Source organism: Lathamus discolor, chromosome 7, assembly GCF_037157495.1.
Source record: "Lathamus discolor isolate bLatDis1 chromosome 7, bLatDis1.hap1, whole genome shotgun sequence".
Lineage (NCBI taxonomy): Eukaryota > Metazoa > Chordata > Aves > Psittaciformes > Psittacidae > Lathamus > Lathamus discolor.
Genome location: NC_088890.1, coordinates 17,136,454 through 17,160,699, shown reverse-complemented (window position 1 = coordinate 17,160,699; position 24,246 = coordinate 17,136,454). Strand labels below are relative to the sequence as shown.

General features: G+C 48.1%; 2 protein-coding genes and 1 long non-coding RNA gene across 6 annotated transcripts in view; 2 read left to right on the top strand and 1 right to left on the bottom strand.

The window, feature by feature from the left end:
- On the top strand, positions 1 to 16,217 carry FAM107A (family with sequence similarity 107 member A). Its single transcript, XM_065687435.1, has 4 exons — positions 1 to 489; positions 8,403 to 8,577; positions 11,709 to 11,865; positions 13,083 to 16,217. The coding sequence occupies exons 1-4, from the start codon at positions 426 to 428 to the stop codon at positions 13,188 to 13,190; spliced, it is 504 nt and encodes a 167-aa protein (XP_065543507.1). The 5' UTR covers positions 1 to 425; the 3' UTR covers positions 13,191 to 16,217.
- On the bottom strand, positions 6,148 to 18,634 carry LOC136018312 (uncharacterized). Of its 2 annotated transcripts, none has more exons than XR_010614348.1 (3): positions 18,284 to 18,634; positions 12,709 to 12,851; positions 6,148 to 11,319 (listed from the first exon to the last, which is right to left on the bottom strand). It is a non-coding gene; the product is annotated as an uncharacterized LOC136018312 (long non-coding RNA). The 2 variants fall into 2 exon arrangements; XR_010614347.1 differs by having other exon boundaries at positions 6,148 to 11,316.
- The window catches only part of ACOX2 (acyl-CoA oxidase 2), an 18,102-nt gene continuing 12,032 nt past the window's right edge, over positions 18,177 to 24,246 (top strand). Inside the window, exons 1-5 of one of the 3 annotated variants that reach the window (XM_065687430.1) lie at positions 18,177 to 18,566; positions 19,463 to 19,630; positions 20,741 to 20,903; positions 23,386 to 23,537; positions 24,068 to 24,175. In XM_065687430.1, coding sequence (XP_065543502.1) covers positions 18,491 to 18,566; positions 19,463 to 19,630; positions 20,741 to 20,903; positions 23,386 to 23,537; positions 24,068 to 24,175 — 667 coding nt within the window. In that variant the 5' untranslated portion in view covers positions 18,177 to 18,490. Of the gene's footprint in view, positions 18,567 to 18,656; positions 18,751 to 19,457; positions 19,631 to 20,740; positions 20,904 to 23,385; positions 23,538 to 24,067; positions 24,176 to 24,246 lie in introns of those variants that run through there. The other 2 variants (XM_065687431.1, XM_065687432.1) reach the window with 2 other exon arrangements.

Sequence of the window (24,246 nt, the reverse complement as noted above, 5' to 3'; positions counted from 1 at the left end):
GCGGCTTCCTCTGGGGTGATCTGATTTCTCTGGGAGCGTGGTGAAGGCACACTTAGGAGGAACCGTCCTCCGTGGAGCACAGACTCTGCACTGGCAGCAGTGCTGGGCATGCACAGGACTGTTTGCTTTTGCGGGGGGGAAACTATTACCTTGTTCATCCATCCCGGGAAAACATCGTCTGACAACGAGAAGCAAAGGGAGCAAGTTTGGAGGGTGGCAGAGAGAGTGGGCACCGGTTGCTGACGGGCAAACTGCAGCCCTCAGCATGGTCCCTGTGGGGTGGTGACAGCGGCGGAGAGGGAGCACCAGGGCAGCAGCCACCTCCACGTGACTCCATCCCTGCTCCCACTGGAGAGACCGGGCAGCTCCATTGGACCTGGCCATAAGTCCTGCAGGTGTGAGTGCAGCCGGGCAGCAGCAGAGCCATGTCATGGGGCACGGGGCAACACTTGCCCCCCGGGCTCTCCAAGGCCACGCTGCGGAAATCAGGTAAGCCCCAAGCACCCCTGAGCTGCGCCAGGGGGTCCCCCCTTCTCTGCTGGCTCCCCATTGTAGGAAGCCCCCATGGGATTAGTCTGTGCTGTGTACATGGTTAAACACAGTGACTTTGGACCCTGGTTTAAATGTTATTTGAGATATTATGTTACTTTAATAGTTCAGTAGCTCATGGAGAAGCTTCCCTTCTGCTTCTGCCTTTCAAAATGGACCTGTATCCCACAGGAATTCCCTTAGCTGCAATTCAAACCTTCTTGGAGAGTCATTTTGCTGGACAGGGGGCACTTGCTAACACAGTCCCTGCAACTCAATGTGGGAGGATTTTCTCTGCATTCCACAAAATACCTTTGAGCTAGCTTAAAACATTCATTAATGATTGATGCATGTCTCTATCATAGGCAGGCAAATATGCAGGGCAAATATTTGATGAGATATTAAAAGTAGGTTTGTGATTATGGAGAAAGACTGCTAAGCATCTGTCACTGCTTAACAAAACTAAACATTCTGCTTGTGAAAGGCATGGGACTGACGTCCCTTGGTGATTGCTAACAGAGTGGGATCCCAGCCCTGTTATCTTTGCTTATCACAGTCCAAGGTAATTAAATGAAATGATTAACCAGCACACCCAATCCTGCCTGCCTGCAGGCAGAGGGGAGCTTGCCGCTGCCTGACTGTACAAGCGCTTCCAGCGTTACCCAACCCAAAAGGGGGAACCAGTAACTTCTGCAAACCAGAGAGTTCAGCTAGCCCCAGGCCTGCCTGGATTCCTCTCCTTCAAACACACGTGTGTGAGTGCAAAGCTCAGTGGGTGACCACGGTGACACCTGGGATCCTTTGCATTTTGGGGTGATGGTGGAAGGTGCTGTATGAGCAGTCCAGGCTGAGCCCAGTGCCCGCTCTGTGGCCCCCTTAGGTTGGCATGGTGCTCAGCAAGGGTGGGCAGGACTGGGGGCAGTGGCTGGACTGGGCAGACTGGTTATACTGGTGGGAGAACACTGGCTGTACTGGTGGGTAGCCCCATCCCCAGCATGCGCTCATCAGGGAGGCAGAGCAGGAATAGTGGTGAAGTGTGACAGCAGTGCTGGGAGCTTCAAGGTTGAGTCCCCCTGCTTCATTCCACATCTCCATTAGGGATCTTTCCCTTTCTGACTCCTTGACCTCATGGGGGTTATCCCTGAATGCCAAGGCTGAGTGAAGGCGAGGGGACCAAGGGTGTGAATGCCTGCTGCCCAGAGGCAGCCTGTTGATAGCTGGGAACTGCTTCCCACGGCAGCCACATCAAGTTACGTTCATCCTATTGCATTATTACTACCAGAATTAGCCTTGCTTAATTATTTAAAAGTATAGATTAGATGCAGACAAAGGCTCTTTGCCTCCTTTCCGGAGCACCCGTATCATTTATTGGTGATACGGTCGCCTGGTGACAAGCAAGGGGGAGCATGCCAGGTCCATCAGTAAGAGATGCTCCTGAGCTGCCGGCACAGCAGGAACAAGAGAGGAAAATCACAGTGAGGATGGGAGCTGGTACCTCTCACCCAGGGAAGGTAACGATTAGCATCTGCCAATCTTTGAGTTCACCATATTACTATTATTATTATCATCATCAACAACAGCATCAAGTTGTTAACATCAGCAGCAGAGCATTAAGCCACAGCAGTCATTAAGCTAATGTGAAGGAATGGCAGGTATTTTGTTCTGGGTTTGACTGTGTAGCAGCCACACATGGATTACTTGGGGCAGTATAGTGTGTTTTGCAGGTTTGGCTGTGGGGACTGACCCATCACTCACCCAGGCTTCCAGGACCTGCAAGCCTCCCCTCACAGAGCATCATTTAAGGGTCATCATTTAAGGCTAGGTTGGATGGGGCTTGGAGCAACCTGCTCTAGTGGAAGGTGTCCCTGCCCATGGCAGGGGGTTGGAACTGGATGAGCTTTAAGGTCCTTTCCAACCCAAACCATTCCATGATTCTATGACCCGACCCTCTAAAGCTGGCATCTGGTTGCCTTACTCTACCCTCAACCTATCAACCATGCAGAAAGCAGCTTCCAAAATCAAATGCCCAGGTTTGAGGTCAAACCTCTTGTCCTCCCAGCAGGAGATCCTTGCACACCCAGAAGCTGCTCTGGCCACATGAAGCTTTGGGGCTCACAGAGACAGACATACAATTGTTTCCCTGTCCCATGATGCCAACCCCAGCTGTGTTTCTGAATTACAATTAACATTAGGAAAATCACACAAATTAGCAAACCCCATCAATTCCAGAATCCAAAATGACAAACTTTCAGCTTCATTATTTGTAAGTCTTAAAATACAGAGGGACTTTTTCTGCTATTACACGCTCATGGGCAAAGGTATAGGACTAAACCTCAGCTCCACGTCAGCCAGTGAAAATGCATTGACTGAAAGCTCATGTTCTAAAATGAAAAAAACTCCAATCTCAACTTTTAGTTAACAGATAGAAGTGTGTGTGTATCAGTGCTTAAAAGGAGCTGAGGCTAGTTAAAAGATCCCATGCCCTCTCCTGTTCCCCTCCAGGAACCCTCATCCTGGGGAAAGGAGGGCTCCCCAGGGAGCGGATGCCATAGTCCAGAAAAGGAAAGGCTTCCCCATGATTGCAGTTAAATGTGTCAGAAACTCACGACATTTCCTAGGCTCAGGTTCCTTGTCTAAACAGCTCAAACCGGCTCTGCTGACCCATGCTATGTGTTGGTTTTACTTGTAGGATGTGTATGACCAGCTTCTTTCAGCAGCCCTTCCTTAATCTGTTGGTTCTTTAGAAGAGACGCATTCATGAATAAACTCCAGGCATCCAGAAAACCAGAGGTTCTTCTCTGTAGCCAGTTTTAAGTGATCATTTCTGCCCTGAAAACAGTCCCTAGAGTCAGTGGTTTTACAAACCCAGACCCAGAGCTCTGACCCTGGGTGTCCTGAAGGTGTTGCTCAGTCTCATCCCTTCTACCAAGTAACAGGACCTTAAAAGGGTTTTGCAGAATTTACAAAGTGCAATATCCTCTGAGCTTGAATCCCATTTGCAGAATAAAGCCTGCTGCCTGTTTTTATGTGGATGGCACTTCACAGAGGCCCATCTCTGCCCAGGAAGGGATGCCCATACAGTACATTTTAACAAGAGCAGTTTGGTCATCATCTGCCCTGAGATGCTCAAGGTGGAAAATCAGTCCTTAAACGACACAGATAGCAGAAATAAAAGACTGTGAACTACGTTTGCTTTATAGATTTCAGATAAAGTGAAGTACTGACACAAAGAGCAGTGTCAGCAAAAACTGGGGGTGTACTGCTGCAGCCCCGTTCTCCCAAGCAGTCACAAGTTGAGAGGAGCCCAGACCTCCACCCAACAGCTTTGGATTAATTTTGTTTTCAATCTCTTTTGATTTTCCCTTTGTGAAGAACAGGCTGGAGCCATGCAGGCAGCTGTAAGCAGAGCTGGACCCCTGTGGTTACCTGCCCTTTCCAAGGCTGTTGTTAATCCCCTTAACATTCCTGAGGATTATTTCCATCCCAACAGGATGGTGGAACAGGCTGCCAGCTGCAGCGCAGGGAGCAGCACAAGGCACACAGTCTGGATGCAGAGGGGCTCACAGGGCAACCCACCAAGAACAGACAAATCACTTCATCCTAAATAAATGCTCTGTGAAGGGCACATCCTCCAAGTCAGGGAAAACCAAAGAGCAGCAGCAGCAAAGGGAAGCATAGCTCAGCTCTGGCCGTGACCAAGCACCTGTGTCCAATGCCCATCCCTGGGCATGAGCCAGTCCAAGCAGCCCATTGTGTTTTATGTTCCTAGCAGGGTATATTTAATGCATTATTTGGAACATTCAGGTTTTCAAAGGAAATTAATGTTGCACAAAACCTGCCTGCTACCCTGTGCCCCAAAATATTGGAGCTGAGTATAGTAAGAGGTGTAAATAATTTGCCCCAGGATTGCAGACTGTGCATTTTTATCACAAGTTTCACAGGAAGTGGGGGATTTATAAGCATTTCCAGGTGGTCTGAGCAAGAATTTGGGCTTTGCTTTAGGTCAGAATTGACCAAGATGCTACAATGTCACTTTTCTCCTCTAGCCAGTCCCACACCCTGGAGACAGAGGGTGGCTGGCCTGGGACACCTCCAAGATACTAATACTCCCTGTGGAGTGTCCCATAAAATTAATCAAGACTGGGAGCTCGTTTCACAGCTAAGGGGGAGTAGAGATGAAAGTCCACATATCTGCCAGCGGCTCTGGCCTCCTCATCCAGGCAGCCTTGCTTTTTCCTTACAGACAAGTCACTTTGGCCACTCTCCCGTAAGGCACCTTTCCTAGAAGCCTCAGGCTTCTAGAAATGAGGAAAGGGAAAATCAAAAACAAGCAAAAGACTGAGTAAGCTGAAGCAAACACAGCTACGTTTTATAAGCAACACTCCAAAGGAGATGTATTTAAAAGGTCACGCTGTTTTTCTGAGTACAGCAGAGGGTATTATAATGCACATGTATTTTTTGTTGTTCATATCTTGCCAAGAACAATATAAAAATGTCTAACACCTTTTGCTGATTTATGATGGTGGCCAAAGAGGTGCGAGAGCAGAGCCTTGTTCATTGATCTACGGCTGAATCATGAAAAAACAGACATTTGGCTGTAAACCCACTGCAGAGACCTGGCTTGATTTATACCTACAGCACTATAAATAATGAGAAAAAGCAGCCTGATAGCAGTCTGTCTCCCCTTACAGGGACATGAATTACATCAGGTCTTGAAGATGACAGACCTACAGGACAAACATTTTGCACTGGGTCCCTATCTGCCAACCTGCAGCAGAAAGGACGCCCTGTCCTTATTCCCAGCATGACCCCAAGCCATGTTTCAGATGCACCAAGATTTTTACATTCTCATTTTTCTTTTCCTGCTCGATGAAAATGAAGGCATTCCTTGAATTGTTCCAGACTAAGGTCTTCTGAAGGTTTAAAATGCTGGTTTTGTAACGAGGTTCAAGGCTCCTTGCAGTCCCTATTAGGGACAACGTCAAGGCTTTGACTTTGTCCCCAGGGCAGCAATATGAGCCAAACCCTCGAGGCTGGTGTCTGCACACCCCTAGACACATCTAGCACAGTGAAAAGCAAGCTCAGAGCTACCTGCTGTGTCCTGGCTCTTGCAGCATCATTCAGGCAAATTGCACTCATTGTGAGGACTTGTGCATACTGATTTGACAGCCCTGGCCAGAAATGCTTCCAGTCAGCTTCAGTTCTTCCCACTTCTTCCTTCCCTTCTTCAATTATACTGGTTTCAGGGAAAAGCTCCCCATCTGCCTCCAGTAAATAGCGTTAGATTGCTGCAGTCTGGAAATAACTGTGTTGACTGATTCAAAACCTCCAGCCTCACCACGGTGCTCCTCCAAAATGCTGCATAAGCAGAGGGTCTCCCAAGCTGGTGGGAGGAAAAGGTGGTAGGGAGAAGCTTGTGATCATCCTGTGTGTCTGGGGGGTGGAAATAGCACAAGACCAACCTGAAGGGTTGGATAACACATTGGATAGCACTGTACACTACTGGGTATTAGCCCTATTGTGGATGTGGGACAGCCTGCCCCAAGCAAATCTCCTGGGATCTGGGTCTTGGAAGTAGGGAAGAAGGGACTCTCATGAGCTACAAAAGGAAACACATCATGGAGGAAGGGGAAAACAGCACTTTATCAGTAGCAGTGCTACACCAGTGCCCCAAGAGCTAGTAGATCTTAGCAGCAGGGCCCATGAACTACACCACATAGAAAGAAAGCCACCGAAGTTACTAGAGTTATAGCCATTTACAGTATCTCGCTCACTGCATGTTGCATTATCCCCTGGCACAGCACAACAGGCAGATTTAGGATGGACAAATCCAGGATCAATACCAATACCCCCCAGCTCTTCTGATGTGCAGCAGGATTTGGTATCCAGCACACAGCAAGTGCAAGCATCTCTCTCACTGGAGGCAGCTTTGATCTAAATGATAGAACAGGAACAGCAGGAAAAGGGCAGCAGGGCATCACAGTGACGCTGAGGCTAGTTTGTCACTACAGCTGTCCAGAAATGGTGTTTCCATTAAAAACACCTATCATTTTATTAAAGTTACTCCATGGAGAAACTTTTTTGTTTGAAGAATGAAGACATTGCTTTGCCATTTCAAATGGGAGCTCATTCATTTCATTCATGCCAAAACAAACCTTTGCTTTTGTACCTTCCTTCCTTGGCTTTTGTCTGCCTCTTCTCCTGTGAAAAAAAAGACCAAAAAAGGGAAGTAGAAGAAAAAAAAAAGAACATGTTTTCTTATTATTCAGAGCCTGGCTTTCATCCAACAAAAATCAGCCATGAAATTGTGCTGCCTTAACCCTTGGCTGTTCTTCAATCCCTGCATCCCTCTGGAAGGCAATGCTGAGCCCCCAGTTTCAACCTGTGGAGTCCGGCCCTGCAGGCGTTTGAGTCAGCTTGGCACTTGCCATCAAACAAACATCAAACCACACCACCTTCCCTCTGCCACCACTGATCTGTGATCCTAGAGGAAAATAACTCGATACAAGAAAGAACCGGTTCCAGCTTCCAAGCGCCCTTTAAATATGTACCGAACTATTCACCCCAATTACACTTGTGTAATGGGCTGATTTGTTCTCCTTTGTTCCCCAAGCAGTAGGGCACTGCCCACATTAACGTTCAATGAGAAGTTGTTTGATATTGAGTCATTTCTTCAGCAGTATTCTTACACAATTCTGTTTGATTGCAATCCACTTCACATTTGATAAGTACTTACTGACTATGAAAGAATAACCTAGCCTGCTTTCTCTTGCCTTCTGTTTTATTGATTTCTGCTTTAAAAGAAAGGGCTTTATTCCTTTTATACATGAGATTGCAATAAGGGAATGAAGCAACATTACCGAACAACTGTTTTCCCTGCTGTTCCACCAACCCATATAGCTTCACGCTAGGCCCCTAAAAATACTGTAATAAGACACTTGGAGACATGGAACTGTCTATACCCTTTTCCTGGGACTTTTTGTTCTTACTGGTAAACTTCCAAATTGCTCAAGTGAATAGTCAGGAATAAATTGCTCTTTCTGAGCCCCTGATTAGACCGTACACTGAATAACTGTTGGCAACCCCACTGTGCTCTGTATTTAAAGACACAGCCCACTGCATGCTGTTTGTCTTATAACTTGTGCTTTGCACTCACTTTACATAGGGTTTTTTGTAAAGGGGAAATATAGAGCACTTGGAAAATACAAAGAGTGAACATGCCCCGTGGTTTGCCTGAAATCCAAGTTGCTGTCACTTCCAAAACAGTGGGCTCTTGTTCTTACATCCACAACATACAAATTATTACAGCATGATCACATACTGCATGGGCAAATTATGCTTTTCTTAGCCTTGGGCTCAATCCTGATTATTAGGCCAGCAGGATATCAGCAAAACCTTTCCTTGACAAGAGGTTTCAGACACAGCAGCACTTCTTCAGGCTCATGTTTCAGAAGCCCCTCAAACCCCACAGCATCCCCTTGTGCTAAGGGACCGACAGCCCCAGCCAGGAGGACCAAAGCCGCAGCTCAGCACAGTCCACATCCATGGCTGTTTCAAGTGTTAGTTAGACCTATCTTGCATTAATTAATCCTTGGCACTCAACACTACAGGCACTAAAGCAAGCAGCTGGCAAGTGATTTCAGTGATCTAATTAATAAATGTCTCATCAACAACACAAAGGGAATATGTTTTAAAGCCTCTAAAAAACCCTCAGCAGCACATGGAGGCACGTGCACACAGACACTGACACGGGTGTCGAGCAGCAGGGCAGGCACCATCTCTTCTCTTGTCTTGCGCAGGGGAGGAGAACTCCAGGGATTCCCACACCATAGCAGGGAGAGACTTCTCATGCAAACACCTCTCTTTTCTTCCAGCGTCAATGTACACTGAAATACAGCGGGAACAACCAGACAGTGGGAATATCCTGACTCACCCAGACTACATAGATGGAAACCCAGACCTCATCAAACCTAAAAAGCTCCTAAATCCTATAAAAGCCTCGAAGAGCCACCAAGAGCTGCACAGAGAGCTGCTGATGAACCACAAAAGGTAAGAGATGCTGGAGCGGTCTGGGAAGTGCTGAGCCATCAGAGCTCAGGTGCCAGCGCCAGCCTGTGAGTTAGAAGGGCATAGTAAACCCTTCCACTTTCAACCAAACACAGTGTAGAACTTGCTGTAGCCCTTTCTTCTATTCTCTTGTGACAGTTTGTTTCAAACCAAAAGCAGGATGAAAAGCCCTCTGCTCACCCCTAAGCACCAGCTAGCACTTCTTGGAGCTGCTTGCTATTTCCACCCGCCTGGATCCCCCAAGCACCAGAAGAAGCAAGGCATCCCTACAGTCACTTTCTTGGTGTCCCACGTGTTTTCTCCGTGGTCCTGGTTTTCTGTCTCCATCACTGATTTGCCAAGTCCCCAGCAATGTACAGCATTCCTGTGTGCTTTAAGGTCAACTCAGACGCAGTAACAGGTGCAGATTGGATGGAGACATCAAAAGGGAACACACCAGGGTGAGATAATCTGTACAAAGAGGAAGCTAATCACTGTCTCTCTAAAAATCCAACAGGTAAAGATAGGGTAGAATCCACATTCCTGACCTCTTACCCCATCACCCCAATTTAAGTCTTTAGGGGTACAAATACAACACCAGAAAAGTTACATCAGTGACTGAGAACCTATAATCACATCATTATTTTGCAGCAAATGTTGGAACATGAGTGCAATAAAAGCATATTCAGTTCAGAGGCTTTTAAGCACAGGAAGAAATCTGCTGGCTTTATATTGGCATTTTCTGAACACCCTGAAACACTGTGACATGATAGCACTTTGGCCATCTAAAAAGGAGTGCAGCCTCTTCAAAAGGATACAGTCATCACGAGAACCAGACACACATTTAACTCAGCAAACAATCAAGCCTGGCAGCAGGGTGCATTAACCGATACTGGCACTGCCTGGGCTTGGGTTTGATTTGGTTTTCCCAAAATCAGAAGAATTACAGGGCCCATACCCAGGCTGTTCTCCAACATCAAGGCAGAGGTAACTAAATCAGCCAGATATTTTTAAAACACTCTGGCTTGAGTGACCATCTCCTGCCTGGTGATGCTGCTCAGGGTAAAGGCTCCCCCATCAGCACTGACTTTGATCTCACAGAGCAGTTATTTCAGCCTGAGCGTGATGGAATCAAGAAATCCCTGCAATGGAGGGAGCAGAGAGGAACGGCGACAGACAAGGTACAGACCCCATGGGCATCAGACTGAGCTGAACTTGAAACTGACAAACAAAAAGCACATCATCACTTTGTATTCTAGTTCTGTACCTGCCACCACGTTACATCTATCTGTGCCATCACCTCTGCTGCAGCCAGCCTGCACTTCCTGACCCCTCTACTTATAGTCCTGTACATCTCAGGCATCAGTTTAAAGCCACTTTGACTCTCGCCTCCAAAATATTCTTCAGCAAATATGTGAAACAAACCCTACTGTGAACAATAACCCATCATCGCTGGTTTCTTGTCACTCTCAAATCCACCAGTTTTGCTTCCTGCTGCTTGTTACTGTAGAGGAAGAGAGGGCAGAAGGGGAGAGAGAAGGATCTACGACTTGCTTCTGTTTCTGCTTTGCCATTGTTTTTTCCCCTTAAGCAGAAGGGAGAAGCAACTCAAATCAGCATCTTGTGCAGCAAAACTCTTATCTTAGTCAACACCTCTGGGTACTCACAACACAGGCTGACTAAATCAGAGAGTAGTAATGAAACCACAGGCAACACTGCAAGCTGGGTCTCCAGCAAGCCAAGGCAGGTTTGCCTTCTCTTAAGCCTTGGGAAAAGCATTTCTGCAGCATCCTAGTTCCTCCTGCCTTGAAAAACCATCATGAAACCTCTTGGGCCAATGCTGTGGCCACTTTCACTGATGTTGCCATGAACTTTATCCTGTCATAAAGCAAAAAACCCAAATTACAATAAGAAGCATCACTAAACATGCCACTGGAAGGATGAAATCAAGCCCTTAGCACAGAAATTGGTAAGTCCCCTCCTCACTTCAAAACAGACCTTCACCACAGGAACACCAAACACCCCACATTTTACAACAGGACTTGTAAATACTCTCAGCTCATTGATATTAACAAGTGTTAAATCCAGCCATGAAAGTGGTCAGGTCCCACTCCTTGCACGTAACAGCTTTGGGGTCTCCAACACCTTCTCCTCAAAAATACAACTTCAGTCAATTACTTCCAGTTCTGTATTTTCTTGCACCATTGCGCACACTCCGGCCGCTGTTGCAGAAGATAGATGTGTCAATGCAGTCTTCACCACTTCGTAATAATCTGTTTTTCAGTGAAACTGCAGTAAAGTCTTCCCTGAATTCAGCAAATGTTCAACTTCCCAGCAGTTTCAGGTTTTGCTTTTCTCTGGCTGGGGCCCAGCAGGGCAGAAAGTCACCACCTTTAGTGAACTTCTTCCATCTCTTTACCATGTATTTACGCCTTGCCTGCACATCCTTGCCACGTTCCCTTCCCTGTGATCCCGTCTTTCACAGAACAGGGCTTGGAGCAACCCTTACCCATCTGAGATGCTTCGGAGCAGCCCCGCTTCCTTTGGGATGGTTGGGCAGCTGAAGAGGAGCCAGGCGCAAAAGCTCTGGCTTCTAACAGGAGAGGAGGTTTCATTTTGGGCTCTTGACCCAAACTCTCCATGTCACCAGGCGATGGCGAGCCCTCAGCTCTGACACAAAGCAGGGACGCCCACGGGAGGAATGCGACCGCCGCGGCAGTTCCTGCGGATCAATGACTACCCCTGCTGGTGGAAAAAAATCGTCTTTATTTACCGTGCCCTCAGCGCAGCTCGATCTGGCACTGACATCGTTAAACTGGCAACAGCAAGGGCCAGGGAAGGTCCCATTTCCACACCCGACCCTGCAAGCTCGATGTAATGGCATTAGCAAGACTTCCAGCACCACAAGCCGCATACGAGGAAAGCAAACTCTCTGCCCACCCAAAGCAAGCAACCCCAGGAACCATCCCAGCGGTAAGGAAACACTCTCAAAACGTCGTGGATGGATTTGTGGACCAGGTCTCTGACCTTTCTGTTTAGGACTGAGAAGAGCTTTGGGGTTTCTGGGCTGTCAGTGGCTACACCCCATGGGATGTTAGTTCGTTTGCCCTAATTGATCTGCTTTTTATCCACAGAGGTTTGAGCATGGAGAGTAAGCCAGAGCTGCAGCGGGTGCTCGAGCACCGACGGCGAAACCAGCTTATCAGAAAGAAGAAGGAAGAGGAAGAGGCAAAGAAATTGCAGTGTCCTTTTGAAAAAGAGCTATTAAAGAGGCACCAGAGGCTGGACCAGGTAGAACTGGGGTTTCAAGCCATCCTTGGGTTATCTTTATGACCCTGCATGAGGCACAGACCACAGAGGAGATGAGTGGGCTGAGGCTCAAGCCAAAGTATAGCTTTGCTACCCCTCCATAAAAGAGGAAACAGTCCATCCTGCAGCACCTTCATCCTCACAGTGGGATCCACCTTGTTTGTACCACCTCACCCAGGACCCCCACCACACACCACTTGCCCTGGGTCTCCTCCAGGTCCCAAGTAGTGTCTTTGGGGTGTGCTTTGCTGCACCCATCACAAGGGGTGCTCAGGATCCTGGAGTGAGGGGTGAAAGGCTGTGGAAGTGCTGCAGTCACACCCAAGCTGCTTTTGGGAGCGGCTCCTGCTGTGTTCCCTGGCCAAAAATATGCCTGGGAAAAGCAGTATTGAGCATAGGTGCTTGTCAGCAGCAGAGCCATTCCCCTGCTCCTCTTACCCAAACCAGTGCAAGCAGCAAGCAGGGTTGTTGCCACTGAAAATAAAGTCATTCCCTGTCCTACCTTCCGCCATTTGCACTGCAAATGGATGAAACTAGTTTATTTAATGACACAACAGCTCCCTTGCAATAACATCAGGCAAGAGGCCAGGTTGGATGAAGCCTTGGGTGGGATGGTTTAGTGTGAGGTGTCCCTGCCCATGGCAGGGGGGTTGGAACTAGATGATCTTGAGGTCCTTTCCAACCCTAACTATTCTATGATTCTATATGACTTGAAAAACCAAAGCCCAGTACTCTGAGAGAAGAACCAGGAAAATCAAAAAAGGTGGTTTAGGGACAGATCCACAAAGACTTTGCACGTAAAGGTGAAGCACTGTAAGGACTTACCCTTAGACAATAACCTAATGCTGAGAGGTTTTCCCAGGCTCACAGGACCTCCTTTGCTGGGAAGGATTCAAACGTCCTCCTCCCTCCTCCACACCAGGTCTGAAGTGAAGCACTCCCCTGCTTTTCTGCTGGAGACATTCTCTCTGGAGGAAAACAAAATGAATTAATGTTTCAGTGGGCCAGAGAAAGAGATTCAGGGCGAACATGGCCCTGGTATAATGGCTTGGGAAAAGAGAGCACCCATGTACTCTATACTTCAACTTTGGGCCATAATAACTGGACACCCCTCAATAATGAAGCCTACTGTGTTAATGTACCTAATGCACTTTTGTCCTTTAATATGCACAGATAACAGTGACTTGTCCTTCTTACAGCTGGAGAAAGAGCAGGAGAAGCAGGAAGACCATGCACCAGAATTCATTAAAGTCAAGGAAAACCTGAGAAGAACATCTACGGTGACTGGGGATGAGAAAGCAGCGTAGCTTCTGCCAAAACTCAACAGGGATCCCGCCAAGGCAGGCGCTAACACACACATTCTGACATCTCTGTACATGGTGGACATTCACAGCCACATCGCTGGGGCTACCTATGGCTATTAACACTCGCTCCAGTAGAAGGCACAAAAAAGGTTTTCCCAGCCAGGAGGTATCACTGTGGAAAAGCTGCAGTATTCACTGAAGTACTCATACAGAGAGATGCAGAGAGAAACAATGTTGTTTCCCCCTCAGATTGTGGGTGCATGCTAACATGCAGCTAACTCTTGGTTAGCCCTAGAGTCACAGCAACTGTTTAAGCCAGGGAAGCCTGTAGAGGAATGGTTTGGGGGATCTGTTTCTTCCTGGAGGCAGGATCACCAGGCATGGGGTGACAGGAGGGTGGCTGCAGGTTTGGAACCTCCTGGAAACCTGGTGTGATAACTAAAAGGGACAATCTGTGCATTACTGAGAACAGCCCTGGTGACCACAGTGGCTCTCCCAAGGGTCACAGTCAAGCCTAGCTAAGGCTGTGTCCCAGCAGCACACCCATACTATTAGAAAAGTCAACCTCTGTGTGCCCAGACCAATGCAGCACAGGAGGTGCAACTGTTCTTCACCTTTAAACTGCATCTCAAACCTGTTAGAAAAGAGCTATTTAGGCAGTTCCACACTCAGCCAGGAAATACATCAGGCTATACTATCAGCATCCCAAGTGGGAGGCAAATGCTCTGTGAGAAAGCAAAGGCTGGATGTTTTCAGCATATGTGTACATGGAAGTGTGCAGTGACCAGGCAGCAGATCCCCATGGATGTAGCAGACAGACAAACTGCTTCTTACCCCTGAACTACTGAGCTCCAGCCCCTCATCCAGCGGCTGGACATGAGCTACCACAGGAACCCACAAAAAACCATCCTGTGATGAAGAGGTGCTACTGATTGCATTAGGTACTGATGCAAACCTGTCAGTGCTTCTTATCCCCTTTTCCAGAGGTCAGAGTTGCCTCATTTCAGTTGCCACCTTACAAAGCTAAAAATCTTGCTACTGGTACGGCAAAGCTGAGATAGGTTGCTCAAAGCCAGGTTGGATGGGGCTTAGAACAATCTAGTGGAAGGTGTTGGAACTGGATGGGCTTTAAGGTCCCTTCCAATCCAAACCAGTCTGTGGTTCTATGAGATAGGGGGTGCATTTGCACCATGTATGGAAAGAGCCTGTCACGGTTATGCCCTGAGGTGTCCACATCTAGAGCTAAAATTGCACCTTCAGGAATATCTCATCTTCTTGCTTCTCACATCAGCCCTGACTCAAAGCCTAAACAGCATAACTTACCAACTGCCTTTACACTGGCTCTTGGATGGCAAGCCCCAACGGACTTAGCTGGGAAGGTAATACCTGGTTAAACAATATCTACACATCTTCAGTGTATCCACAAGTAAATCAAGGGAAACTCAGCAGTTACCATATATTTACTAAAAAGTTATTAATCCATTCCCTAATCTCCCTGGTCCAGTGGGGTGTTTCATTTCAGAAGGATGCTGCTCAACCTGGCAGATTGAGTAAAATACCTCAGCCACATCACGTGCTGAGAGCAGTGATAGAGGTATGGGGCTTTTGCAACTATAAGAGCCCTTAGCTCAGTTTCAGTCCTTGAGAGCCCCATCTCACAGCACTGTCTCTAAGGTAGTTTTTAAGGCCCTTTCTCATCATCCAGTGCACATGGTCACTATGGGGTCAAACAAGATCTAAAAGGATCAATGATGTCCTTTCTAACTCTGAAGCTTTTCTTATAGGTTATGATGTGGAAGAAGCAGCATCAACCATTTTTTCGGGGGAAAAGGCCAAATTTCCCCAAGAAAAAAGTGTGTTGCTAAGGATGCTTGCACACAGCTGTAAAGAATGCTGCATGATGCTCCACAGATAAAATCGGTTTAAATCACAAGCCAGAATTGCTGTGCTGGGGTTTTGTGAGGGGTTACAGCAAAGATAAAGTAACCTTGATCAAAGAGCTCATAAAAATACAGCAAATGAATGTGTAATTTTGCCACATATGGGAATGCAATCTATCACTCCATATGCACCAGTGAAATCAGTGTTATCAGTTCACCCGGGCTGGGACAGGGGCGTTTATGCAAGTCATCAGGTGGGAGCCATCCAGTAACGGTAGGCTGAACACTCAGATCAGCGCTGACACGGTTGAAAACATTTTGCTGTGATCTTCTCGAGTATAAAAACATTATCTGGAAATAGTAATAATAATCAAGGTGCCTCCCTACGACGTGGTGTGCACCAAGCACAAAGTGGGGCTGCACTCCAGTGCAGTCAGTCATTGCTAAGGGGCGTCTGGGTCATTTTCAGTGCACGTCCAGAAGGGAAACGGAGGACGAGGTCACACTGTCCTAACACAGACTGAGCTAACAGAGCCACAAGAATCCCTTACAGCAGTGGAGAGGCAGCAGAAAGCCCTGACCCTGAGCTCACCAGGACCCTGCAGGCTGTGAGCTGGGACCCAGCCACACATCCACACACTTGACCAACCCACCAAACCGGCCACTGGCAGCTCCCATGGGGCCAGGGCAGGCTGTGGCAGCCCCATGGCACATAGCAGGACACACGGTGCTTCACCACTGGCTTCAGCCCTCCGTAACAGCACATGGGAAATGACACTTTTACTGCTCAAGCATCTTCCAACACAGCTTTTCCACCCCTGTGAACTGGGAACCACCTGGGCTCAGACCAGAGCTTGTACAACTCTGGTTGTATGCCATGCTCTTGTGCTTCATGGCAGCATGGAGGTGGTATCATCAGTGTAGGCATCACCAGGAAGATTTTGGGGTATCTGTGTTTCTTTTTCTTTTAAATGAATTCTTCCTTATGTCCCTGAAACACATTCCTGAATAAATGTGGTGTATCCAGGAGATACAGATTATCAGAGTATTGATGGAAGACAGTTACTTGCACTGTGTATGTTGCCTGTGTGGTGTGTAGTCTATTTTCTGTGTTGGTGTTTATAGTTATATAAAATTGTATGTCATACAACTCAACTGACTCTGTTTAATGTGGGCACTTGTGAAGAAATAAACTAAACGATGAAGGTATATTTTGCTCTCTTCCACGAGGAACTGAAGAAGCTCTGAAGATGCAAGCAGACAACAGCCAAATAAACTGAACATAAAGATCAGTGAAGTCCAACAGCAACTCCTTTGTTAGTGCTGTGTTAACCTACTCATCAACACACTCTTTTCATCATCTGCCCCAATGCTGCACCCATTGCTCATCTCCAGACTTTATCTCAATTTGCTGACAGTTTAAGGGCGCGAGCATTGTGGAATCAGGCTTTGTGCACTGAAACTTCCATACATTTGATTTCTGTCTGGCCACAGATGCCCAACTGCCTGGCAGGGTAAGACCTACGAAGCCCAGGAAACACGTTGTCCCTGGGTTTAATTTGAACATCTGGATTTGAACTGAAAGGGAATCCTGACACTTCATTGTTTTTTAACATTTTGAAAGCATTTTAGCAGCACTAAACACATTTCTCTGGCACCAGGTATCTGCTGGGATTGCCACACCGGGTGGTACATGGTATTCCCAATGCTCTGCACCCTGTGGCACTGGTATGGGCAGTCAGCTCATCATCAGGGATAAGGGCTCATTGACTCAACATCTTCCCACATTGTTGCTGCTTACAACAATAGCTCACTGGTTGTCCTACCACAGCAGATTACACACTTCACTTCCTGGCACAAACCACACAAAGGGAAAGGTCTTCACTGCAGAGCGTGGCCTTTGGCGAGACGTGAGACCAGGGACCCAGGCAGGGCTTTATGTAAAGTGCTTTATCAGCCTTCCACAGCCCCAGCTGGGGAGGTTTCAATGGGCTATGCCCCAGGACTGCTTACCACTAACCACACACCTCCTTTCGTGCACAGATGTCAACGGCAGCTGCCCGTATTGTGACAGTTCTTCTGCAGAAGAGAGTAAGAAATACTCATTTCTGCTCTTTAAAGTACACTGCGTTTTAGCTATGCACAAACTTCCCCATTGCCTGAATTTCTTCTTACTGCCAGAGTTTTCAATACCAGCTTTGCAATTTATCCAGGTCATGCTGAGGTCTCTTTTCCTATGCATTTACTCCTGAAGTGCTCACAGACAGTTTGCTGCAGTGGAATTTCCTATCAGCGAACCCTTATGTTTTGCTGTCTGACTCATTACTGCCTCGGCAATGGCGAACAGCACTCAAGAAGCACAAGGCCCAGCACTTCTGACACTGGCAGAAGGAAACAGCAGAGCAAATAGAGAAAGCCCTCAGAAAACTTCAGAAAGAAGCTACTGCCTCACAAGTGCTGACAACCCTGAGACACCATAGGAAGTGATGCTGTGCAGCATGGACCGGGATACCAAGCAGTATGTCCCTATTGCTCTGGCAGGGTGATGGAGCCACACAGCATCTTTAATCTAGCAGATTCATCCCTAACACACCAAGCCCGTGAGCACACTCATTGCATTACAGTCAGGTGCTCTGATTTATTGTTGCTCTTCATGGCTGCTGGGCTTGGCTCACTCAGGCTGAAGCTTAAAACGATGACAGATATGCAAAACTACATCTGATTTCCCATCCTTTGCTCAGCTTCCCACGTTAAAGCACCCCTGCGGTTCAGTGAATCCCACCTGCTCCGTCTCCTTCCCTGACGAAGCGATTTCCAGTGGGAGACAAGCAGGTCTGAAGCAGCAGCACAGACTCGGCAATGAAGCGTGGGCAGGAGGGACTCCCCTCCTGCTGTAGCCGGGTGGGATGAGTTGCCAGCTCCTGCCCCGCACCAGACACCAAGATATAATGCAGCAGATTCAGGATGGACGGAGATGAAAGCAGCAAGCACCCCATGGCAACCTTCGTCTGCCCCCCCGCATGTCTTAGCCTGTGAGACACATTCCCCAACGTCCTGATTTGCATCCCCAACAGCAGGCAGGGCTTAGGGAAGTGCCGTAACTAAGCTGGGAAAACCCTGAGCAAGTCAAACCCAGAGGCAAGGAGCGGTGAGCACCCGCGGGATGCTCTCCTCCGGCCCGAGCAGACTACAAACAGAAGTACTAATTAAAAATACCGGGAGAAAAGGAGCCAGAAGCGCAGCCTGCAGTGCGCAGATAGCCTGACGCGAGGTCAGCAGAACGGCGTTATCGAGCAGGGAGGCTCCAGCCCTCTCGGCACCGGTTGCTGTGGGGTTTTCCTACGGGAAGATCCTAGCAGGCTCCCGGGCCGCTGCCTGCAGAGGTCGGCTCCAGCACGCCGCCGCACACCCGCAGGAACACCCATGGGACGGGTCAAGCTCCGTTGCCCGCAGGGACAAGGTCCCCGCGGGGGGACACTGGCAGGCAGAGCCCGCACAGGTAAGCAGCAGCCATGTGGCTCCCCGGAGGGAGCATGGAACGGGGTACGTGGGGTTCGTGTCGGAACACAGCGGGCACACACCGGGGGGGGGTTCCTTACGCAGCCTCACTGAAGAGGGAGCTGGCGGCTGAATCCTTCCGGTGCTCCAGCACCGAGCCCGGCGCTTCCTGGAGCGGCTCAAGGGTAGGTGTGGGTTACCCCAATCTTACCCCAATCAGCTTTGAGGCTTTCCCCCCTCCCAGGATAATACATTAATGTTCTGGGCAGCAAAAAGGCAGGGATTAAGAACATATCTGCGAGAGTTTCCAGAGTTTAAATTCCTCGCAGTATTAAAAGTAGCTCGGGAAGGCAGGCAGCCTCTTCAGGGGGGAAATCTACTTTGTTTTCTGCACACCGCTACTTTATTGGCATCCCGTAACAAATCCTGCTGACACGCGAATTAAAAGGTTAGGAGTTAACGTAAAGCTGAGCCCCACGGAAAGCAGGATCAAGGCAGCACGGGCAGAGCTGCCAGGACTGCGAGCACAGGTCCAGGAGCCTCTTCGGCACCCATAGGCCAGGAACCCCCTTAAGCGTTAGCACATGGCTGTGGGGCGTTCCGGCAGTGACTTGTCATAAAATACTGGGGACGGACTGGTGAAAGAAAAAGGCTTTATGTTTTACAATGGTATCACCAGCCCTGCATTTTGAGCACTTGGAAGTGCCCTAGATTTTTATTGTCCATACCGCTGCAATGAGGACAAGACAGTGCCTCAGTATTCACGCAACCCCTGTGCCGGTGCCAACCACCTTAGCCAACCTACTAAAACTGCTCCTCCCTGTACCCAACACTTCCATCAATCACCCACTGAAGGGGGGCTAGCACTTAAGGAGCTCCCATCCCTTCGCAGAGCAGCCTCCAGGATGGCTTTGCTGGAGACCCGCAAGTACTCACAGGGCTCAGCCCTTGGTGCTGTGAATCCCGACCTTGCCAGTGAGAGGCAAACACCCTCCTTCAGCGTGGAAAAGCTCACAGCCCTGCTGGATGGAGGGGAGGAGAACACTCGGATACGGAGGGCAGTGGGTGAGTGACCATCACGAGGCTGCGCTTGACCAGGGCATGGCTACATCCCCGCTGTTTCTGCTCCTCCTGTGCAGCACGGTGGGGTTTGTGCTCCTGGGTGCTTAATGCCCATCTCTTAGAGAAGTGGGAGCATGGAGATGGAGTTCCCTGTTAGTGTAAATCACAACTCCTCCACAGCCACTTCTGCTGTCCCTTCCCTGCTCCCATCCCCAGTGTCTTTGCTAAGACTGGTTGAACTGGAATACAAGGACTGAGGGTCACACAGGCAAGCATCTCTGTGCAATAGGGATGCGCACAGGGGCTGGTGCTGATGTGCAGTGATGCACACCATGCATGAACTGAGCCAACAGCCTTCCTCAGCACATTAGCCTCATTCAGGTGGGGAGCTCCTTGCGTGGGTTGGCTCAGGCAGGCTAAGCTGCTTTCACTCGTGACAGGTAGATAAAGAAAAAACGAATCAAACCCCTCTTCTTTCTCTATTACTTCATCCATGTTATACCTCTAACAAATGAAAAGGACACAGACCACTGGGACTGCACAATTCACAGTGCAGCTGGAGTTCAGTATAACCTTAAACCTGCATGGGCCCAAGGTTTCAAGGCACAAAATGAATAGCAGGAGCGTTTGGGCTGACACAGAAAGAATGAGGCCAAGAGGTGCTTCACAGTGTTGCAAAGGGCTGATAAAGCCCTGAGCCAAAGCACTGGTGTGCGCAGGACACTCGGCAGCTGGAGCTGTTAGCTTCTCTCTGGGCAAACCCCAGCTAAACACAGCTCTTGCTGCCACCAGAACAGCTCTTCAAGAGGGATCCACATCCTGCCTGAGGCACAAAGTCACCTCTGCCACCCTGACCAGGGACAGTGCTTTCCCTTGCAGGGTCACTGTTTCCACCCAGACTCCTCTCGCAGGCCTGCTGGGTTCTCCTCAACTCCTCCAAATCGCTGCTTTTCAGAGTTAGATGTGACAGCAACCAGAGCCAGCACAGCAAAATAAAATCTGCCTATAGTCACCATAAATAATACAGCATCGGTACCCACCACCCCAGTGCTGCCCACGCTGCCTGCACCTCCCCAGCCCCAGGAGAGCTAACGCTTCTGTGTTGCTTTGCAGTCGAAGCTATTGAAAGTGACCCTGTATTTAGCAGAGAAAATCAGTATTTCCAGAGCCAGAATGAGAAGTATGAAGCTGCAGTCAGAAAGGCTGTTCACCTCCAGAAGAAGATGCACGAGATGGGATGGACTGAGAACGGACCCGAATTTAAGTACATTTACAGGTAATTTTATACTTTTTTTAATGTAAAAATAATCTCTTGTTAAAAGGTTTGTATGCCAGCAAGAACAGGCTTTAGCAAAGGCTGGGAGAGGCCAGCAGCTGACAGATAAGGTTCTGATACAAATATGCTGCAGGTTTTTACCTTAGCAGCACGCTCAGGAGAAGGGAAAATGATGATACACAGCAGGGAATTTCTCAAAGAGCAGCACATAGGTACAATGCAGTGTGATAGATCACAGCAGTTCACATCCCAACATACTACTTCCACCTCAGCAAGCTCCTTACTCTGCTACCACCCCTCAGATGTTTTTACATGTATAACCAGAATTGGAAGTGCTGCTGTTCCCGTTACATTGCTGACTTCCAGATGAATTAAAGACATTGTCTCTAGAAAAACTGTATTGTATTTAAAAACAAAGAGAAGAAAACCCCACAATCTTTAGTTTGTAGGTCACCAGAATAAAATAGTTCTTTCAATCCTTTCCTTCAAACATTGTTATTAACACTCTGCATGGGGCTGAGCTCCACGTCTTAGTTGCTCATCTCTCCTTCTTTCTCCCATTGCTAAGTATTACTGGCTTGCTGTCACCAATGCACACAGGTGGGGTTACACGCGCAGCAAGAAAATGCAAGTGCACAGGCCTTGCTAAAAAGTTTTTCCCCGTTATGTGAAAGACTACGATTTCTTTATATTAAGCTCTTTGCTGGCTACTGAGACTGATAAAAGGGGAATTCTTCTGTCGAGAGCTCTTGGACCTGATCATTACATTCCCAATAACAAGCAGCTCTCCACTCCTTCCTCAGGAGAAACAAAACAATCCCAGCAGGTTTGAAAGACCTGACAAAACTCACCCACATTTCCCATAGGTTTGCTTTTATCAGGCCCCCTGATGCCAAGGGCTGTGGCAGGACCAGCGCTGCGCTACCACATCTTGCTGCATTAAGAGCACAGTGGCCTGATGAAACACCACGTGAGCACCAAGCTCTTACTAGCAAAGTCCTTGTGCCTCCTGGTGCCAAACAGTGAATCACTTGCACACATATAAAAGACAGCTCTTTAAAACTGCAGTTAAAGCATCATCATTTCTGGATGGGCTGCCAAGGGGTCATTAAGTCTTTTTCTGTTAATCAAAGCAATTTCCCTTCAACTACTTTGTTCATATTTTTCCGCCCGCTTTTTCAGCATGACTGATTCTCTCTCAGGGCGGGATGAAAGAAAGGTCATAGTCATTTGTTAACAATGAAAGGTATCTATCTAGAATGAGATGCTCACTAGAGCACTGCAGTAAAGCAATGTGCTAGCAATCATACAAGCTACTGAGAACAGCAAAGCCACTTACTTTTACATGTGAGAGCACAGGTACTTATATCTGTGAGGTGATTCAACCTATTCTGAGGAATCCCAGGAAAAGGGACTGTATTCCTCATATTTTCTCAGGATTTCTTGCACACTAAAAGGAAGGCTTAAAATGAATGCGTTCCTGATTTGCAGCATGGAAATTACAGTAACCAAGTTCCCATACACAGATTCTAGGATAGTGCATCTTAGGATGCATGCAGCCCTATTAGCTGGCTGTGGCAAAGGTGCCAAACAGACAATAAACCAGGTGTTACAAGGATGTATTTGTATTTTCCACAAGGGGAAAAAACCCATTTCAAGTCAGGCCAAATCTCCATGAATCCCAGTATTGTCCACTGACAGTTAGTGAGAGCAAACACCCAGGGAATGGTACAGCAACAAGCCCAACGTAGAATCATAGAATAGTTAGGGCTGGAAAGGACCTTAAGGTCATCTAGTTCCAACCCCGCTGCCATGGCCAGGGACATACTGAGGTACTTCCCCAGAATGGGAATGTTCAAGAAACCCAAGGCTCAGATGCCCATGTATGTAATTCACTTCCATGTGTCCCACAGTGAATTGCCAAGGGTTGGGAGTTTTAGGGTAGGGTCGGGGGGGGGGTTAGCTCAGGCTTAAAATGTGACTTAAATAACCAAGAAAATTAAAAATCCTGTGGTGTAAAATAAAGATACAAAGGGCTCAGAAGCTATCAGAGCCACGAGTGCTTCAGAGCTGGGCTATGTTTCAGGAGCTTAGCATTTGCTAATCCTCCAAGAACAAGTGAAATAATTAGCTAGTGACACTTTAGCAAACTGTGTTAAGAAAGACGGAACAAAAGCAGCTTGGAAGAGTGATTTTCATAGAATAATAAAATAGTTTGTGTTGGAAAGGACCTTAAAGCTTATCAATGCGCAGACACCTTCCACTAGATCAGGCCGCTCAAAGCCCTGTCCGGTCTGGCTCTGATGCAGTATTGCCTCCTGCAATACTGTGTTGATGCTGGATGTTGGGTAAGGTAGGACAAGGCAGAAATCAGGAGGCTGCGCCAGCACTGTCTGGTGACTATCGCAGTGTCACTGGCTCATTCATCACATCCCTGGGACTTCATCCATGGACAAAAACACCCCGTGTGCCTTCTCCGCAGGGCACTGTCAGGAGAAGTCGCGTTTCTTCTTCACACCATCTTCATGAGAAGTATTTCAGTGCTGGGCTCTGACAAACAGGTTGCCAAATGGATTCCTCTCGCCATGCAGTATCAGCTCATCGGAAGCTATGCCCAGACGGAACTGGGGCACGGTAAGGCTGCAAAGAAAACACGGCATTTCCATAGGACAAAAGGCCCAGATTCGCAGGAGAATGTGAGTTCAAGGTGTCTGTGCTTCACTGGAGGCGGGGGAAATGCCACCTGCATGCTAGAGGTTGATGTTCCTCAGTGTTCCTCTGCAAGGTGGAGATTGTGCTGGTTTTGGTTTTGCCAGTGTGGGAAAAATAAGAGCAAGGGTGAAAGCTCATGGTTAGATAGCTCATGATTGATGGCATGGTTAGATTGCAGTAACCATTGGTGGAGGGTATCAGCCAGGCAGCTTGCCCAAGCTGATGACTGTCACCATGAACCAGGCGTCTTGCCTGAGCACCATATGGCTCAAGAGAGCTTCACAGGAGATGGTGTGCGGTCACTGGGAACATCAGCCCATGGTTCTCACCAGCAGGGTAAACCACAGAACCACACCAGCCACCAGGAATGCTCCACTCTTTCCATCCTTGCCATACATCAGGAGATACCGAGAGATATAAATACACACACACTGTTTTGGGTTTTTTTAAAGGAACTTATCTTCAGGGTTTGGAAACAACAGCAGTCTTCGATATCGCTACGCAGGAGTTCATACTGAACACACCGCAGATCTCTGCCATGAAGTGGTGGCCTGGAGACAGTAAGTACCACGCAAACTACTTTGGTTTTCCTCATTGGCCTCCTTCAGTTGATCACTCTGCCCCACTCAAG

Excerpts from the sequence above, each read along its gene's own strand:
- FAM107A (XM_065687435.1), top strand. The coding sequence starts at position 426 with ATGTCATGGGGCACGGGGCAACACTTGCCCCCCGGGCTCTCCAAGGCC. Across the intron at positions 490-8,402 it reads GGCCACGCTGCGGAAATCAG|CGTCAATGTACACTGAAATA; the intron begins GTAAGCCCCAAG and ends CTTTTCTTCCAG. Across the intron at positions 11,866-13,082 it reads GGCACCAGAGGCTGGACCAG|CTGGAGAAAGAGCAGGAGAA; the intron begins GTAGAACTGGGG and ends TCCTTCTTACAG.